This window comes from Orycteropus afer, unplaced genomic scaffold, assembly GCF_000298275.1.
Source record: "Orycteropus afer afer isolate SDZICR_OR568_19922 unplaced genomic scaffold, OryAfe1.0 scaffold00048, whole genome shotgun sequence".
Classification (NCBI taxonomy): domain Eukaryota; kingdom Metazoa; phylum Chordata; class Mammalia; order Tubulidentata; family Orycteropodidae; genus Orycteropus; species Orycteropus afer.
Genome location: NW_006921635.1, coordinates 7,148,701 through 7,167,088, shown reverse-complemented (window position 1 = coordinate 7,167,088; position 18,388 = coordinate 7,148,701). Strand labels below are relative to the sequence as shown.

Genomic DNA, 18,388 nt, shown 5'->3' with positions numbered 1-18,388 from the left:
CGCCTGTCCACATTGTCTCCATAGCTCTTCTCTCCCCGGCCCGGACAGGCCCTGACATCGACGGAATGAGGCTGATGACAACAGAAGCCTCCGAAAGCCAGGCTCCCTGCTCAGTGCCTCTGTCCGCTCTAAGACCAAATGTGGGAACAACGAGGCCCTTATCCCTGTCACAGAGAGCCAATGACCAAAACGGGTTGAAGGGGGAAAGCAAAAGAATTGATTGAGTATCAATACCCAAGGAGACCGAGAATCGTTTCCCTAAGAAGTCTTTCTCCCCAGGCTAAGAAAAGGTTAGGGCTTTTAAAGGGATTTGGCTGAGGGTAGGGGCCTTGAGGATAATATCTTCTTGTTATCAGGATGAGTCGTCTCTTCCTTATGAACTTTCTGCCACTCTGGTCTGTGATGTACGTCAGAATTGTTGTGTAAACTCTGTACTTGTCTGGGAAGATAAACTCTTGGGGGAAAAAAAAAAACAACTCACTGCTGTCTAGTTTTGACTCATAGCAAGCCCCTTTAGGTTTCTGAGGTGGTAAATCTATACGGAAGTGTAGATTGCCCAGTCTTCCTTCTATGGAGTGGCTGGTGGGCTTGAACCCACAGCTTTCTGGTTAGCAGTCAAATGCTTTAGTCACTGCACCACCAGAGCTCCTAGATTAACTCTAAAAAACAAACTCACTGCTGTGGAGTGGTTTCCAACTGATAGCAACCCCTCCTTGGGTTTCCGAAGTGGTATCTCTATAGAAGTAGATTGCCCAGTCTTCCTTCCAAGGAGTGGCTGGTGGGTTTGAACCATCAGCCTTCTGGTTAGCAATCAAATGGCTCAGGCACTATGCCACCAGAGCTCCTAGATTAACTCTAGCCAAAAAAAAAAAAAACAAACAAACTCACTGCCGTTGAGTTGGATCTGACTCAGCGACCCCTCCTTGGGTTTCCAAGGCAGCAATTCTATGGAAGTAGATTGCCCAACCTTCCTTCCAAGGATTGGCTGGTGGGTTTGAACCACTAGCTATCTGGTTAGCAGTCAAATGCCTTCGGCACTATGCTACCAGAGCTCCCGGATTAACTCTGGAGGAGGAGAAAATGTGGGAGTGGGAACACTCAGGCCTCTTGGCTGGGGATGTCCATTTCTTCTTTACCTTGGTTGCTTGGTGTCTCTTTTCTAAGGGCGTCTCAGTCCACAAACTGCAGTTATCAGCTACGAATGGGCAGTGGGCTTATGTCACCTGCTCTAAGGGATGTGTAAAGAAAGGAAACAGCCCACAGTGACTAACCTATTTACCCAGAAGGAGGGAGAGGGAAAAGAAAGATAGAAAATGAACCATAATGGTTAATGTCTACCCTGACCATAGCTGTTAATTTGTTTACTCTGTAATTTCACAGCAAGATGGCTTCTGTAGCCCTTCCACACAAACTGACCACCATCGAGACCAAGAGGATCATGTCCGTCTTGGATGAGGCCATCCGCAAGGTGGAGTTGGTGACCCTGCTGTCAGCCATGGTAGACAATCAGGAGGCTCTGGAGGGCGTGCTGGGGGAGGCCACCGAGAAGGCAGTGAGAGACCACGGGGACCTGTGTAGGACCCTCCTGGACAGCATCAGTGACCTCGATGCCAAGGAAAGGCAGCTGCAAGAGATGGGTGGGCTGGAGGATGGGAGGAGTGTCAGGGACCTGCTGTGCTCCGAGGAGGAGCGGAGAGAAGACATCCTGCCGCTCATGCAGCAGATCAAGGACTCCACGCGGAACACCCTGCGGCTCCTGCTCAGCCACCCCCAGGCCTCCAGGCTCCTGCAGATGCCGGCGCTGGGCAGGAGCCCACAAGCCCAGTGGTTTGTCGACAGCCTGGTAGAACTCCGCAGTTTCCTGCTTGAGAAACTGCTCACTACCCCGCCGGAGGCCAGGGACAAGGCCCTGTTCATACAGGACATCAGCAGGCGGAATAAGAGGAACCAGGACATTGTGGAAGCTCTTGAAAATGAACTGGCAGGAAGCATCAAGAACAGGGATGCCGAGGTATGGCCGTACCGGGTCAGCCGGGTTATGCAAGGAGACACACTGAGAAGGACCCATCTTTGGGTGGTTAGGTTTTTCCCCCATGGTTGAAATGTTGTGAAGTGCTGTCGAGTCGACTTCTACAGAAGCAGGTTGTCACGTCCTCCAGTGATTTTGGCAGAGCAGACCTGCCCCAGAGAGTTTTCTAGGCCGAAATCCTTACCCAAAGAGATGGCCAGGTCTTTCTTCCACTGGGTGGGTTCAAACCACCAACCTTTTGGTTATCAGCTGAGTGCTTAACCATTGTGCCAGCAGGGCTCCTTTACTAGGTCCCAGGCCTTGTAAGTAAGCCCCACATGGTCCCAGCTGAGCAGGGGAGGTAGGTCTGAAAGAGCTGACTGCTTTCATTACAGTTGTGAGAAGGAGAGTGCAGGGTAGGTTCAGGGTGCTATGAAGGAGAGTCCCAAGAGAGCAGAACTTATACCCAAAGGATCAGGGACAGTGAAGCACAATGGGATGGACCAGGCTGGCGTCAGTTAGCTGTAGATGGCGGTGCTAACATTTTCTAATAAGCATTTCTGGAGCTTGTTTATGTGACACTCCCATCCCCACCCACAGACCTAGGGCACGGGACAAGCCAGGGGCTGGCCTCAAGGGAGAGCTGGGCTGCAGGGTTTGGCTTCTCCTCCATCAGTGTCTCTCTCTGCCAGCCGGGCATCCCCAGCTGACCCAGACCCCTCCAGGGGCCTTGTTGGTTCCCCCTATGCCCCTCACTCATGCCAGGAAACAAGATGTGGTGGCTGAGAACGTGGGCACCGACTGGCTGGACCTGCCTGACTTCAAACCCTGGCTCCACTGCACACCCCCAGCCAGTCCACACACCCTTCTAGAGCCTGTTTCCTGTTTGTAAAGTGGGCTGGCCCTGTCCCCGTGGAGGGGTTGCAGGGAGGGGTGGGTGAGGTAATGACGCAGGTGGGGTGCCTGGCCCTGAGTGAGCATGCAGTAATGGCTGTGGCCAGTGTCAGATTACCTAATGAGCAAAGTAAGCATGGGCCTACTTGTGCTTACTTACTAATCTATAATGAACAATTTCACATTTTCTCACCACATCAGAGCTTCTGCTTCTTGGCATGCATGGCATCTGCCTGTCTCCTGACTCCATAGCACCTTCCTACAGAGTCAAAGCCTCTTTTCAAATTTACAGTCCCTGGCAGGGACAGAGTACCCAATAAGCAAAGTAAGCACAGGCTTACTTGTGCTTAGTTACTCATCTGTAGTGAAGTTTCTCATGTTTTTCATGGGATGCCCATGTGAAATCATTCACTACAGATGAGTAAGGAAGCAGAAGAGAACCCTCGTCTACTTTGTGTATTGGGTACTCCGCCCCTGGCCGCAGCTCCTGGGATCCCCGTCAGTCATCGTGTGGGGATTAAGGAGCTCCTCTTCTTGCTGGCCCAGGTGGAGAAGGAGAACTTTGTGATCCAAGAACTGAAAAACCACCTGCACCAGGTGCACAAGTTCTCAGAGAGCAGCCTCGTCCGCACCAAGCAAGAGGCTAAGAAGCAGCAGAAGGCGGACTTCCGGGCCTCGAAGGCCAGGAAGGCCAAGATCCAGCAGGAGATCCTGCTGCTGCAAACGCAGTACCACAACCTGGTGATGGAGAACCGGGAGCAGGAGCAGGCACTGAGGAAGGTGCCTGGGACGGCGGGGGGCGGACGTCCCTCCCCTCCCTGAGGCCCAGCAGTGTTGGGGCATGCCAGCTACTTGGGGAGCCCCGGTCCCCCCCGGGAGGCAAGAGGGTGCAGCAGGTAGGCCCGGGGACCTGCGGCAGAGAGACCTGGGTCCCCTCCCCAGCATGGCTGCATGCCAGCTGGAACTTCTCTGTTTTGCACACGGCTGTGTCCCCAGCACCTGAACAGTGGCTCAAAGAGTAACTGTGGTGTGAAGGAATAAATGGGGAAAACTGAGGCTGAAACGAAGTTCTGGAGGCTTAGTCAGGTGAGGTCCTAGTCTCTATGAAAGGCAGACACTGCTCACTTGGTATGTTCCAGAAACCATGCAAAGTGCTGTCAGTCTCATTCGGTCCTCTTCACAATCCTACGGGTAGCCCCCTTTATCTTACTGGTCGTCTTACAGACAGCAGAGCGGGCTCAGGGAGGTGACGCAACTTGCTTTAAAGCTTTAAAGCATGGTGCAGGGATTTGAACCTAGGTCTCCCTGCTCCAAGGCCAGGAATGATGCCTTCGAGAAGGTCAGGGTCCAGGGGCTTCTGTGCAGGGAGAACAGGAGGCTTGGCAGAACTGCGTTCTCTAACACATTGTCTGAGCACCTACTATGTGCCCAGAATGCTGCTTTGTAGTGTCTGGTTCTGCCAACTCTTTCGCTTGTCCTCTTTATAAACTAGGGAAAACTCTTCCTGATTCCCTCCTTCTTCACAGAGTACTATGAAAATAAATGTCACCCCGCGAGCTGGAGCTGCCAGGGAAGCACTGGAAATGCAGGCGCTAGTCTCTGGGCAGGAGCGCGGTCTCCTGCGGCCCTCACTGCCCAGCCCGGTGACCCTGGGCCACCGGCTTCTGCTCTCCCAGCCTCAGTTTCCCCACCTGTAACAGAGGGGTAATCCCGGGACCAAGCGCTCCAATGGTTGTGATGAGCCAGGGGCAATAGTAAAAGCACCTGGTGTTTGCTGGGTGTTTGTTCTGTGCCAGGCACCAGAGCCCCTGCTGGGCGTTGAGGCCTGAGAGAACGTTCCGGAGTCAGACTGCTGGCTTCACATGCACGACTTCACGTCTGAGCCTGTTTCCTTGTCTGTGCAATGGGGACCATAGACCCAACCTTGTGCGCATTCACGAGGCGAGCGTGTGGGGCTCCCACCAGGGCCTGACGCAGAAGCTCTCGGCGGCCTGTCATTAGTGTGGCTCCACCCAACAATGACCGCTTGCCTTCTTTCTCTTTAGAAGAAATACAAAGTGGAGACGGAGATAGAGAACTGGATCCAGAAGTACGACATGGAGATGAGTGAAAAGCAGGTACGTGTCCCCGAGTTGGTCTCTTTGAAGATGCTCTGGGCACGGGAGGGGAGCCCCAGGATGGGCCGTGGTTTGTGTCAGGTTCTGAGCCCGAGAGAAGCCCTGGAACAGGGCTGCACCGGCTTCTGCCCTGCCCCTGCCTGGGGCAGAGAAGGACCAGGTGCGAAAGGAGGAAGGCAGAAGCCCTGAGCCACTAGGAAGAGGTGCCTGGACCCGGCCAACGAACTTGGCTCCATTTAGTGTCCACATGCCATACTCCTCTGCTTCCTCCTGGCTCAGCTCCAGCCAGCACCCTGCAGTGGGACACCCCCCGACAGACGCCGGCATGAGGCCCCTCCAGTATCACACCCAGCCTTTAGCTGGTGCTCACTGAGCCCCTGAGATGGGCCAGGTGCCGGGGCTGCAGCAGTGAGAACAACAGAGTGTCCCTCACCAGCTGTGTGACCTTCAGCAAGGGACTCGACCTTTCTGAGCCCACTTCTGTATCTGGTCCCCGTCGCGGACCACGATGAGCACGAGACACAGCATTGCCATGCATGCTTTTACCCAGCACAGGGCCTGGCCTGGAGGGAGTGCTCAGGGAGGTAGCGTACAGACCGGGGCACCCCTGAGCCCGCCGCCATCTGGGCACTAACTGTGGCCCCTGGCCCTGACCCGGGAACAGGACGGCCTGGGAAGCGCAGGAGACAGCAGCAGCTCCTGAGTGGCCAGAGCAGTAGTGCTGCCCGGAGCAGACAAGTGGGCCAGGGAGGCAGGCTTTGGAGACCGAGGCCAGAGGGGCTCTGGCCAGAGCAGTAGTGCTGCCCGGAGCAGACAAGTGGGCCAGGGAGGCAGGCTTTGGAGACCGAGGCCAGAGGGGCTCTGGCCAGAGCAGTAGTGCTGTCCGGAGCAGACAAGTGGGCCAGGGAGGCAGGCTTTGGAGACCGAGGCCGGAGGGGCTCTGTCTATCACCCCTCTGTCCTCTGAAGGGCTTCACTTGAGTCAGTGGAAGGAAAGAGAGAGGAGAGGAGGAAGGAGGGCGAGGTGATGGGAGGAAGGAAGAGAGGGAGGGAGGATGGAGGTGAGAAAGGAAGCAAGGGCGGAAGGGAAGGAGAGGGAGAGAGAGATGTAGCTACAGCCGGGAGAGGCTGCAGTTAGACATAAAGGCTTTGGGACGCTGTCACTTGTGGAGGTTCCAGAAAGTCCCCTCTGGGTGTCTTTGTAACAGCATCTCCCTGTCTCGTACCCCCCCACTGTGTGCCTGGCATCGGGTCTACAGCATTGCATGCATCGTGTCACTTAACCCTACAAACAGCGTGGGGTTGGGAATGGGCCTCTGGTATGGAGGAGGTAAAACAGAGCCTTGAGGGGTGAAGCCCCTCACGGGGTGACGGGGCTGGGCTTTGAAACTCAGTTGCCCAACTCCCAGCCCATGTGTTTTTTCTCCCTATTCCTGAAATGCTTTCAGTTGGATCCTGCCTGGAGCTAGAGTGAATTCCATCACCTCTTAGTCTGGGCGAGATTGGTGGGGGTGTTCAGGAAGGGTGGGGTGCAGGTGTAGGAGGGTGACCCCATCGCCTCTTAGTCTAGGGGGTATGGTGGGGGGATTGGGAAGGGTGGGGTGCAGGTGTAGGAGGGTGACCCCATCGCCTCTTAGTCTAGGGGGTATGGTGGGGGAATTGGGAAGGGTGGAGTGTGTGTGCAGGACGGTGGCCCCGTCACCTCTTAGTCTGGGCAGGGTTGCTGGGGGAATTGGGAAGGGTGGGGTGCAGGTGTAGGAGGGTGACCCCATCGCCTCTTAGTCTAGGGGGTATGGTGGGGGGATTGGGAAGGATGGAGTGTGTGTGCAGGACGGTGGCCCCGTCACCTCTCAGCGCAGGCGGGGTTGCTGGGGCATCGGGCTGGGTCGCGTGCCTGCAGGAGGCTGCAGGCCTGGTGCCCTCCCCAGGCGGAGCTGGAGGAGCTGGGGGCCATCCACAGGGAGGAGAAGGTGCAGCTGGAGGAGCTGAAGCAGAAGCGCGACGTGCTGGCGGAGGAGTACTCCCAGATCCGCGCAGAGCGGGAGATCAGCTCCAAGAAGAGGCTGGAGGCCGAGGAGCAGCTGGCGCTCATGGTGCGGGCCGCCACGCTCATCCAGGCCATGTGGAAGGGCTACCTGGTCCGCTCCATGCTCAAGTCCAAGAAGAAGAAGCGGGGCAAGGGCAAAGCGAAGGACAAGTCGGCCAAGGAGAAGGCCAAGGGCAAGGAGAAGGCCAAGGGCAGGAAATGAGCCCTCCCACCCAGGAGCCCGTGCACTTCCCTCCCAGAGATCAACCAGGAAGCCCCTGGAACGGAGAGCCCTGTGCTTCCACGGTTATTTAAATTAAAGAACATTTTAGACACAGCCTACCAATAAACCTCACTTTACCAGGGCTTTGTGCGTGCTTGCAGCCATCTCTGAGAGGAGCGGGAAGCCTGGGGTGCAGGAGCAGGGGTCAGCAGCCGACACACAGCTGCTGTGGCCTCGTCACCAGCCCGGGTGGGGAGGTGGGGGTGTCAGCTGTTGCAGGGGCCAGGGCAGGCGAACTCCGGGAACAGGGCCTCCCTTGGGGTGTGGGCTTGCTCTGGGATTATCAACGAGCTGCACAGGAAAGCTCCGTGGGAGCCCAGGTAGTGGAGATGTTTCTTAATTAGTTGCTGGCATTTAGAGAATCAGGGCTGTGACCTGCGGACCTAGCTTTCTGCCTTGTCTGGAAGAATCTCATCCTTAGCGCACCGGGGCCTCTGTCCCCACAGGCAGCCATTGTCTGCCTCCCTGAGGCCGCCCCAGTCCCCACAGTGTCCCCAACAGGCCCCTTCCCAACTGGGCCATCGTCTCTTAGTGCAGCTGGGTAGGGAGACAAATGCCAGCCAGCTGTTCTGTTTCAAAAGAACCGGGAAGGAGGGGCCCCATCCTCTGTGGAAGTTCAGAAAGTCTAAATATTGGTCCTTAAGATACATGGTACACCTGTGTCCACGGAATGCCACTGGCCTACTCTCCTGGTGGCCCACCTACCCTGCAGGCATTGGTACCAGTGACCCTGGCCCAGCAGCATCCACTCTGCCCTTCCCCCTCCCCAAGCCATGCGGCCCCCAACGGGCTCCTGTGCGGGGAGATAGGGGCAAAGTGAGACCCCAAACCTGGCCCCCACCCCCAAATCCGAGATCGCAGAGTTGGCGCGGGACCGGGCAGTGTTTTGTTCTTCTGTGCATAGGGTCGCTATGAGATGACTCAACGGCACCTACCAACCACCCCCACCCCCAAATCAAGCAGGGCAAAGGCTGGGGCCTAGGGGCCACCCTGGCTTTTGCTGTCTTTCCTTTGTGATGCACCCCCCCCCCCCCCAGCTACAGGAGCAGAGCCAGCCAGCACCTGGGCTTGCTCTGAAAGCTTAAAGGCAAAGGCAACTTGGAGGCTTTTCAGACCCCCTTCTGGCAAAAGCTAAGCCATTGTTTACTGGAAAAGTGTGAAGTGCTTGCACTATACAAGCATACCTCATTGAGCTTTGCAGTATTTTACAAATTGAAGGTTCAAGGCCACACACCTTTTTCTAGCAGCATATGCTCACTTCCTGTCTCTCACATTTGGGGCAGCATAGTGCCTAAGGCACTTGGCTGCTAACTAGAAGGCTGCCGGTTCAAACCCACCAGCCACTCCTCGGAAGGAAGGTTGGGCAATCTACGTCTGTAGTGATACTGCCTCGGAAACCCAAGGAGGGGTCACTATGAGTCGGATCTGACTCGACGGCACGTAACAACTTATCAAACTTTTTCACGCTACTGCACACTTAGCAGATGACAGGATAGTGCAGACATAACCTACATGCACCGGGAAACCAAAGAACTCTTGGCTGGCTTTAGCTCGATGGTCACGTTATTGCAGTGGTCTGGAACCGAACCCATAGGATCTCCGAGGTGCCCCTTTATAGGATTTCAAAACTGAACTATGGGCCTTATTCTGTGTTCAGGAGCGACCAGCCTTGACCTACCAGTCACTGGCATTAGCAGGAAGGCAGGGACTCGAGGGGCTCAGTGTGCCTGCGTCCCCCATCTCTGTAATGCCTACGGTATTAGTTTGTTTTTCAAATCCACTCATTTCTAACTCTGGTTTTATCTTAAGGGGGAAAGATCAGAAACCACCACTGATTTGACAGATTTAATACACGAGGATCCCTGACCATCTGTTCCCATGTACCATCCCAGATCCTCCCACGTCCCCGTGTGCACACGGTGCCTGGGGTCTCTGGGGCCTCCCGCCACCACTGAAAGGACTCGAAGCGGGGCAAGGAACCTTTGGTCTCAGTTGGCAATCACATCATTTGTTCACACTCAGCAGCAAGGTGGTGTGTGGGCTTGATGGGGGTGGGACAGAGCTCCTCCCCAGGGGCACGAGGGTTGGCACTGATGAGGGGCGGGGCTAAGGCACAAGCACCTCAAGGAGGCCTCCCCGTAGGTCAGGGAAACTGAGAAGCAGGAAGCAACTGCAGACTGTCAGGAAGAGGGAGGCACTGCCCCAGCTGCTTCTCCCACGCCCAGGAGCTGCCCCCACCAGTGCCATCCTCTGAAGCCACGCCCATCACCTTGATCTCCTGGGCAAACCCAATGCCAGGACCTCATTTCCAAGGGGGCTTTGTCTTCCGGGGAGGCCCACCTCGCTGGGGGGTGGCTGGCACTGACATACTGATGGAGTAAGCCTTAGGGGTCACCAGGGGGCTCCGGAAGGTCACCCCCGACAGGTTCCCAGGCCCATTGGCATGAGAGGTACTGGGGGGTGAGCGAGCAGTGCTGGGGGTGTTCAGGTGGGTGAGAGACTGGGACCGCCCCCGCCGCAGAGGGTCTGGGGCGTCTAACCCATCCAAGGGCAGCTTCTGGGAGTTTGCCACGACCCTGGACTCTGCCTTGGAGGGGCTGGCTGGGTGCACAGCTCGAAGCGGGGTCTCCCTGGGCTGGGATGAGTGGCTGCCCCTGGGAGTAGTGGGGGGCGTCCAGAACAGGGCTCGGAGCCTCGCAGCATCCCCATTCCTAATCCACGGGGCCTCCCAGCCTGCACCCTCGGGCCGGGAGCCAAACAGTGACTCATCACAGTAAGACGGAGTGTGGCTGATCAACCTGGCAGAGGGAAGAGAAATGCAGTGAGCTGAGACATAACCCCCAAACCTTAGTACCGCCCAGCACCCCAGCAGCAGAAGGGGCTGCCTGCAGATCCCCAGAGTTCCTGTCATCCAGCCAGGCCCAACAGAGAGGGGAACCCTGCCCCTGGCATCCTGCCCTAATCCCCCAGCATGTGCCCCAAGATCCCATGGGCAAACCCAATGACAGGACCAGGGCTGTCATTCAAGTGGACTTGATTTCTGGGGGGACCCCACCTCGTCGGGGGGTGGCTGGCACTGCCACCTTGGTGGAGTGAGCCTTGGGCATCACCAGGAGGCTTTGAAGCCTGGCCAATCAGGTCCCACAGCAGGTGAGCAGCAGGGCTGGCACAGGGATGCAGTTGGCTGCAACAAGTATAGGTGCATCTCCCCACCCTGCTACCTGTATTTGTTCTTCTTCCTTGGTGTGAGAGTCGGGGTGCTGCCCCTGGACGGGGTGCTCTCACAGCTTCCATTGGCCCCTGAGGCCTGTGATGCCCCCATGCTCGCTTTCCTGGTTCTGTTGGTCTTTTCCACCCAGGGCGGGTCGAAATCTGGTGGGGTGGGCCGGGTACCCACAGGGCTGCCAAACAGAGTCTCATCCACGTATGATGCCCTGGCCTTGAGCCGGCGGCTGCCCCGGCAGCGGTGCTGAAGGTGGACAGTCTGCATTGTGCTGACGCCCACCTCCACGGGGGTCCTCAGGACTCACATTGGGTGTGCTCTGCCTGCCAGGCCTCGCCTGCAGGCCTGCCTGTGAAAGGGGTACCACAGGGCTGGTGAGCAAGACTGGTGGCTCCGAATCCCACCGACTCTCCTGATGAAGAAGGGTCCAGTTCTTCTCAAGGGGGAACAGCCAACCTCAGGGCATTTTGGTAGAGTGTTTCTATTGTCACAATGATTGGGGGAGGCACTACTGGTAAATATTTAATGAATGAATAAACAAATGAGAGGATAGTTCACCGGTATACAGTGGATGCTATAAATATTTATGTAACAACTGGGGAGATGAGCAATGGGGCCTGTATCCATTTGAAACAAACTATGGCAAGAAGGGGACACAGGAAGGTCCCTAGTGACACATCCTGTGTACATTTAAAAGGGTGAGGCTGAGGGCAACCAGGGTGGATTGGATGCTCACTTGGTGCAAAGTGGTTGATAAGCATCCTCTCGTTGAAGCTTCTCAACAGCCCCTTGAAGTAGCCTGGATTTTGTCCATTTCACAGATGACAAAACTGAGCCTTTGAGAAAGGTGATGAGGTCGCATGTAGGCCACACCTAGAAACTGGTGGAAAGGGAATTTAAACCTTTTACGGATTGAGAGATCGCTGGGTGGTGCAAGTGGTTTATGCTTGATTGCTAACCAAAAACGAGCTCTGATAGTATAGTGTCTAAGGCACTTGGCTGCTAACCAGAAGGCTGGCAGTTCAAACCCACCAGCCACTCCTCCGAGGGAAGGTTGGGCAATCTACTTCGTAGTGATACTGCCTCGGAAACCCACGGAGGGGTCGCTATGAGTCGGGTCCGACTAGATGGCACAGAACAACAACAGCTAACCAAAAGGTTGCCAGTTCGAACCCACCCAGGGGCACAGCAAAAGAAAGGCCTGAAGATCCGCCATAAAGGTTGCAGCCAAAAACTCTACAGAACGGTTCTGCTCTGTTAACACATGGGGTCGCCTTGACTCTTAATCTACGAAACCCGCTTGTTTTTTAGTTTCTCCTTTTTGGGGGTATGAGTCTGAAAACCTGTGCACTTACCCACTCTACTATTGCGGGATCACCCCCACACACCCTCAACTCCCCGCTGCTCCCTGGTTAATGCCGCAGGGCTCTACACTTTCGAGCTACTCTCTTACCTGGGCATCTCGGCTGGCGGCCAGCACCCAGCCTCTGTCGCGCGCGCCCCCTCCCCACTATGTCAGGACCCCACTGCTGGGGCGCACGAGCACCGGGGCTCACGAGCACCCAGGGCGCCCTGTGCATCTGTGATCGCAGATGGGACGCATCCAGGAATCCCGGAGCCCAGGCCGCCCCCGGCCCTCAGCGCGGACGCACTCACCCGGCACAGCCAGGACCTAGCGACGTCGGCGCGCACATCCAACAACAACCACAGCGCAGCAGGGCCTACGCGGCCGGAACCATTCCTGCCGGAGGGGCGCCCGTCGCTGACGCCCTAGGGACCTCCCAAAACGAGAGGGTTCCCCAGCCAGTTGGGGATTTATATACCAGGCTTCGCGAGGCTGTAGGCGTGTCGCAGCCGGGGCGCTGGACCAGGCGCCCCCCGCCCCGGCCGCGCAGTTGGTGCGGCCCGCAGGCTCCGCCCCCTCCCGTCTCTATCCACTGGGCTCGCATGGCGGCCGGCACGCGCTCCGCGGCCGGACCCCGGTCCCGAGAAACTATGGCCCAGTGGAAGAAAAAGAAGGGGCTCCGCAAACGCCGGGGCGCGGCTTCCCAGGCCCGCGGCAGCGACTCGGAGGACGGCGAGTTTGAGATTCAGGCGGAAGACGATGCCCGGGCCCAGAAGGTGGGAGCGCGGGACTGAGATACGCGTCGGGGCCCGGCCCGTTTGCGACTGGGGGGCCAGGAGTAGCGTCGCGGCCTTAGTTTCCCCCGCTGGGGATGGGCACGACGGAGGGTGGGATCGGAGTCCGCTTGCCCAGCGGCGGGGACTCAGGCCCACCAGCCTGACCACGTGTCTCGGGGTCTGTCACTCCAGTCTCGAGGCTCCGGCAAGCTAGAGATCCCCAGGTTTAGGGGTAGTGCCTGCGGGCCTTGCTGGCTGGCGTCTGATCGCGCGCCCCTCATTGGCTACTTCCTGCCTAGGAGGCGAGTCCTAGCTTCCGTTAGCCCAACGAGAAGTGCAGTGCGGGTGAAGATCCTCTTCTTGAGTTTGGGGCATGCTTTGCAGTTTGCTTTAAGGGCAAGACAGAGAGCGACGCCCCCAGATCTCCTGGGAAACTAATAATAGATTTTATTTAGAACTTGTTGAGCGCTTATCGGGTGCCACGCCCGGTGCTAAGAAGTTTACAGGCCTTGTTCAAACCCACCAGCCACTCCTCAGAAGGAAGGTTGGGCAATTCTCCTTCCGTAGTGATACTGCCTCGGAAACCCAAGGAGGGGTCGCTATGAGTCGGGCCGACTGGACGGCAAATAACAACAACAACAACAACATATACAGAGAGGAGCTCTGGTGGCGTAGCACCTAAGGGATTTGACTGCTGACCAGAAGGCTGGTGGTTCAAACGCACCAGCCACTCCTTGGAAGGAAGACTGGACAATCTACTTCTGTAGAGATGTTGTTGTTGTTACCGGCCGTGGAGTCGGCCCTGACTCATAGTGACCCCTCCTTGGGTTTCCGAGGCAGGATCACTACGGAAGTAGGATTGCTCAACCTTCCTTCCGAGGAGTGGCTGGTGGATTTGAACCGCCAGCTTTCTGGTTAGCAGTCAAGTGCCTTAGGCCCTATGCTACCAGAGCTCCTTCTTACTAATTAGCACTCTGTAAATGTGATTTCTGAGAGGAAGGGAACTGCTTTATCATCTGAGAAGGCTCCCCAGAGGAGGCATCCGGGTTGGATTTAGCTTAAGGGCAGGTGGGTCCTGACAGGTAGAGGCCAGGGGAGAAAAGCCAAAGTTGGGGTGGGGTGATGAACCAGAAAGGAGGTTGGGGAGGGCATTAAGATAGCTTGGAAAAGTCTAGTACCTTCCACATAGTAGGTTTTTTGATTGACTCCTTACAGTTAATTTTGAGAGTTTGAATGACAGGCCGGGTGATGGAGATGAGGATGATACCGACACAGCCGTTTCAGCTTCACAGCAGCCCTCTGAGGCAGATGCTCTTGTCATCCCCATTTTTCAGGTGTGGAAACTGAGGCTCACGGAGATTAAGTCACTTGCCTGAGGCCTCACAGCGGATGATGTCAGAGCTGGGATGCGAACCCCAGGCAGTGTGCCTCCAGAGCCCACATTCTAAACCTCTAGCCTATCCTGGCCTAGTCATGGGAGAGACTTTGAGAAGTCATGTGACCTGTTGCCAGGACAGCCCCTCCCCCTGCCTCCAGCGATCTGACTGCCTGAAGTGACACTGCCTCTCCAATCTCCCCTCTCAGCTGGGCCCTGGCAGACCCCTGCCCACCTTCCCCACCTCGGAATGCACTTCGGATGTGGAGCCGGACACTCGGGAGATGGTGCGAGCCCAGAACAAGAAGAAGAAGAAATCAGGAGGCTTCCAGTCCATGGGTGAGTGAGCTGGGCATCCGGAGGCCTTAGGGGATCAGTGACAGGGGTCATCATACCCTCTGTACTCGATTACTGATGTCTGCTCTGGGCCCAGCATGGTGGTGGGTGGTTGAGACAGCAGACGTGGTCTTCAGGTATTCAGGGCCTGACACATAGGAGAACAGTTAGGTAGGACAGGACTTGGAGAAGTAGATTCTGGTACAGGAACAGGGAAAGACTCTTGAGGGTTTACTGCAATCAAACAGCAGTTCATCCCAGGGGCCGAGGGGGGCTGGTTGGGCAGTGGCCTTGGAACCCTGGCTAGTTATTGGGAAATAAAGTTGATCCCCTCCCTTGCTCTGTATAAATCAGTGGCAGCTGAAGCAAAGATCTGAATGTCAAGGTGAATATTTTTATAATCTTTGAAAGGAAAAGAAAGCCACCCAAGTGTGAACACTGCTTAGTCTGATTTGATTTTTTTTTTTTTTAATTAGGCATATCTCTGGCCAAAAAAAAAAGCCCACTGTAAAATAAAATTTTAAAAAAGTCATATTTGTAACTTGCAGGACAGACAAAGGGTTAATATCCCTAATATACACAGAGCTCTTACAAATGGATAAGGAAAAGACAGACACCCTGATAGAGACATGGGAGAAGGAAGAGAACAGTTCACAAAAGGAATCTATGTGTCCAGTTAACATATCAAAAATGTGCCAGGCATCATCAGAAGTCAAAGAAAGACAAGTAACAACGTTTCTTTGTGGCAGAGATGAAAGGTTGACCACAAAGTAGCCAAGACTGTAGTGCTTCCCTCCCCCCGACACCTTCCTCTCCCCCCATCTCCACATGGCCATGTCCTATTCGGTCGCCCAAGGCCACCTCCTCCCCTGTGTGTCTGACTTCTCAGCACCCACACATGCACCTGTCATGTATGTAGAAAATTTCGAACATAAAGAAAACTAGCTGGAATGTCAGTCTTGTCTCATGCATGCCCTCCCTACCTCTGGGGTGATCCTGAAGCCAATCCCAGACACTGTACCAGTGTGTCTGTAAATTCCTTGTACATACCTCTGAGACACGCGGTGCCTTCCACACCTAACACAAATGAAGAGTTCCTCTATCCACCCAAGACCCAGCCACTGCTCAGAGTTCCCCGCTTGGCTCATGACATTTTTAGCAGTCTGTTCTGATCAGAATCCAAATAAGATTTACACATCGCAATCAGTAGTTTTGTCTCATTTAATCTATAACTTTCTCCTTTGTTGCTTTTCTCAAGAGCCAGACAGTCAATATTTTCAGCTTTGTTACAACACTGTAACCACAGGTAGTATGTAAGTGAATGGGTGTGACTGTGTCCCAATAAAATTTTATTGAAAAAAAAAAAAAAAAAACAGACATTGGATTTGGCTCTAAGGAACCAGGATGGAGATGGGTGGGGCACAGTCTAGGAAGTCCCCAGAGGCTAGACAGTATTGAGCCAGCTTCCTTCCCTCCCTGCCCCTGAGGTGGGCTGTCCTACCAGGCCTGGCATCTTAATTAACCACAGAAACAGCTGACACTTAGTGGACACTGGAATGTCTCAGCTCAGTCCTCACACCTTCAAGGGAGGCATGGCTGTGGCCTCTAAGGTCCAGATGGGGACACCAAGGCCTGAGAGGCTGAGCCGCTTGAGTCACACAGCTGGGATTCGAACTCGGGGTCTGTTGAGGGTGAATGTTGGAGGGGTTCCTCAGCCCTGACTGTCCCTGTCTCTCCCCAGGCTTGAGCTACCCCGTGTTCAGAGGCATCATGAAGAAGGGCTACAAGGTGCCAACGCCCATCCAGAGGAAGGTGCGCAGCAGGGGCTCAGTCTGCAGGGAGGGATGAATGACCCAGCCCTCCCGTACAGCCTGTGACAGCCTCCCGCCACCCCGGCTGTCACTCCTGTCACCCCTGTTATCCCGATTGAAGCCCCACTGAGCTTGCCCATCTTGCACATGGAGGAAGTTGAGCCCAGCGTAGCAGAGACTGGAACCAGGGCCTCTGCCCATAAGCCTCCCCAGGGCTGCCACTGCTGAGTTCCTGCCAGGCATCTCACAGCACCCCATTCTCACCTGGGGCTCACAGTTGCTGCCTGCAGGCACTTAGCCAAGGTGGAGACACGTTTCTCTGAGGTCCTTAGGAGGAGGACTAGACAGAGAGGTAGAGTCTAACTCAATCTGAGGAGTGTTGCGTCAGTGGAAAGATTTGGGGGTAGTGAGCGGCTCATGCCTGGAGGTATGCAAACAAGCTCTTGCAAGAATGAGGTCAGGGCGAGTGACCGGCCCCTGCTCCCCAGGGACTTGAAGCTCCGGGTCGCGTGATGTTGGGTACAGGCGCCCGCCCCTCCCTCACCTCTCTTCTGGCTCCTCTCTAGACCATCCCAGTGATCCTGGATGGCAAGGACGTGGTGGCCATGGCCCGCACGGGCAGCGGCAAGACGGCCTGCTTCCTCATCCCCATGTTTGAGCGGCTCAAAGCCCGCAGTGCCCAGACCGGGGCCCGCGCCCTCATCCTCTCGCCCACCCGGGAGCTGGCCCTGCAGACCATGAAGTTCACCAAGGAGGTGTGTGGCCGCCGGAGTGGGAAATAAGTGGGCTGACCTGGGACCCGTCAGGGAGGTGCGAGTGGGCTGTGTTGTCTCCCCTTAACCCTGTCTCTCTCTCTCTCTCTCTCTCTCTCCCCCCACCCTCCACAGCTGGGCAAATTTACAGGCCTCAAGACTGCCTTGATCCTGGGCGGGGACAAGTAAGAGCACACACACACCACACACCGTGCCCCAGGGTATTGGGTGGATCGAGCGAGTGTCAACTGTTAATCGAGGTCATGGCAGCTTCTCTGCACATCCAGAGGAAACCAGGAAGGGGAGACACGCAGTAACAGTGAAACAAATTAGCCACACCAGCAGACGCTTCAGAAATCATGGCCATGTTCCAGAAAGCAGACTGTGGGCTCAGTGTCAGTGTCGCTTACCTGGGGATAATTCAGTGTGTGTATCTTCATTCTGGTGGTGTAGTGGTTAAGGCATTTGGCTGCTAACCCTGAGGCCAGCGGTTCAAACCTGCCAGCAACTCTGTGGAAGAAAGTTGGAGCAGTCTGCTTCCATAAAGGTTTACAGCCTTGGGAACCCAGTGGGGGTCGCTGTGAGTCAGAATCAACTCAGTGGCAGTGAGTTTGGTTTAGAGTTTTATATATATGTATATATTCCTTTTTAAGGGAGTTCTGGTGGCTCAGTGGCTGAGGCATTTGACTGATGACCAGGGCTGGTGGTTCAAACCCACCAACCACTCCTCAGAAGGAAGATTGGACAATCTACTTTCATAGGGATACCACCTCCGAAACCCAAGGAGGGGTCACTATGAGTCAGGATCGACTTGATGACAGTGAATTTTGTTCCTTTTTAAAATTTTACTTACTTTGTTGTTGAGAATTTATGCAGCAAAAGATACACCAATTCACCGACCGGTTTCTGCTTGTACCGTGCAGTGACATGGATGATGTTTTTCAAGTTGTAGGACCATTCTCACCCTCCTCTGAGTTGTCCCTCCCTCATTAACATGAACTCACTGTCCCCAACGTTCTTGTCTAGTTGTTCAGGTTGCTTTTGTGAGTCTCATAGATCTGGGAGGAGCATGATGCTTAAGGCAGACTGTTTGACTCCTTGAGCTAAACTGTTGTTTGAACTATTGAAGACGTCGGGGTGTTTCTGGTTTCAGGTTTAAAGATGATCTCAGGGCAGCCGTTCAGGGGTTCATTTAGCCTCCGCGACTCCAGGAAGCCTGGAGTCCATGAGAATTTCAAATCCTGTCCTGGGTATGAATATTTTTAGATGCCTCGTTGTGGGTTGTTTGAAAGTCAGACGCACCAAGATCAAGGAGTGTTGGTAACAGCCTAGGTTTGCAGGGCGTGACATGCTTGTCCCATCCTTCCAGGCAGCAGGTGCCACACCTATTACGCAGATAAGTGGACTGAGGACGGGATGCGCCTAGGGCCATGCAGTGGTGCG

At 55.3% G+C, this 18,388-nt stretch overlaps 3 protein-coding genes across 3 annotated transcripts in view; 2 read left to right on the top strand and 1 right to left on the bottom strand.

Moving 5' to 3' along the window:
• Positions 1 to 1,384: 1,384 nt before the first annotated feature.
• Positions 1,385 to 7,267, top strand: IQCD (IQ motif containing D). Its single transcript, XM_007938277.1, has 4 exons — positions 1,385 to 2,011; positions 3,449 to 3,682; positions 4,948 to 5,019; positions 6,947 to 7,267. The coding sequence occupies exons 1-4, from the start codon at positions 1,385 to 1,387 to the stop codon at positions 7,265 to 7,267; spliced, it is 1,254 nt and encodes a 417-aa protein (XP_007936468.1).
• A 2,362-nt stretch (positions 7,268 to 9,629) lies between these two features.
• Positions 9,630 to 12,011, bottom strand: RITA1 (RBPJ interacting and tubulin associated 1). Its single transcript, XM_007938276.1, is given in 3 exon segments — positions 9,630 to 10,125; positions 10,549 to 10,899; positions 12,004 to 12,011. Coding segments are annotated over 3 exon segments (855 nt in total).
• Positions 12,012 to 12,497: 486 nt separating this feature from the next.
• The window catches only part of DDX54 (DEAD-box helicase 54), a 17,659-nt gene continuing 11,768 nt past the window's right edge, over positions 12,498 to 18,388 (top strand). The window contains 5 exon segments of the mRNA XM_042780583.1: positions 12,498 to 12,671; positions 14,256 to 14,385; positions 16,124 to 16,194; positions 16,760 to 16,948; positions 17,081 to 17,130. Coding sequence (XP_042636517.1) covers positions 12,498 to 12,671; positions 14,256 to 14,385; positions 16,124 to 16,194; positions 16,760 to 16,948; positions 17,081 to 17,130 — 614 coding nt within the window.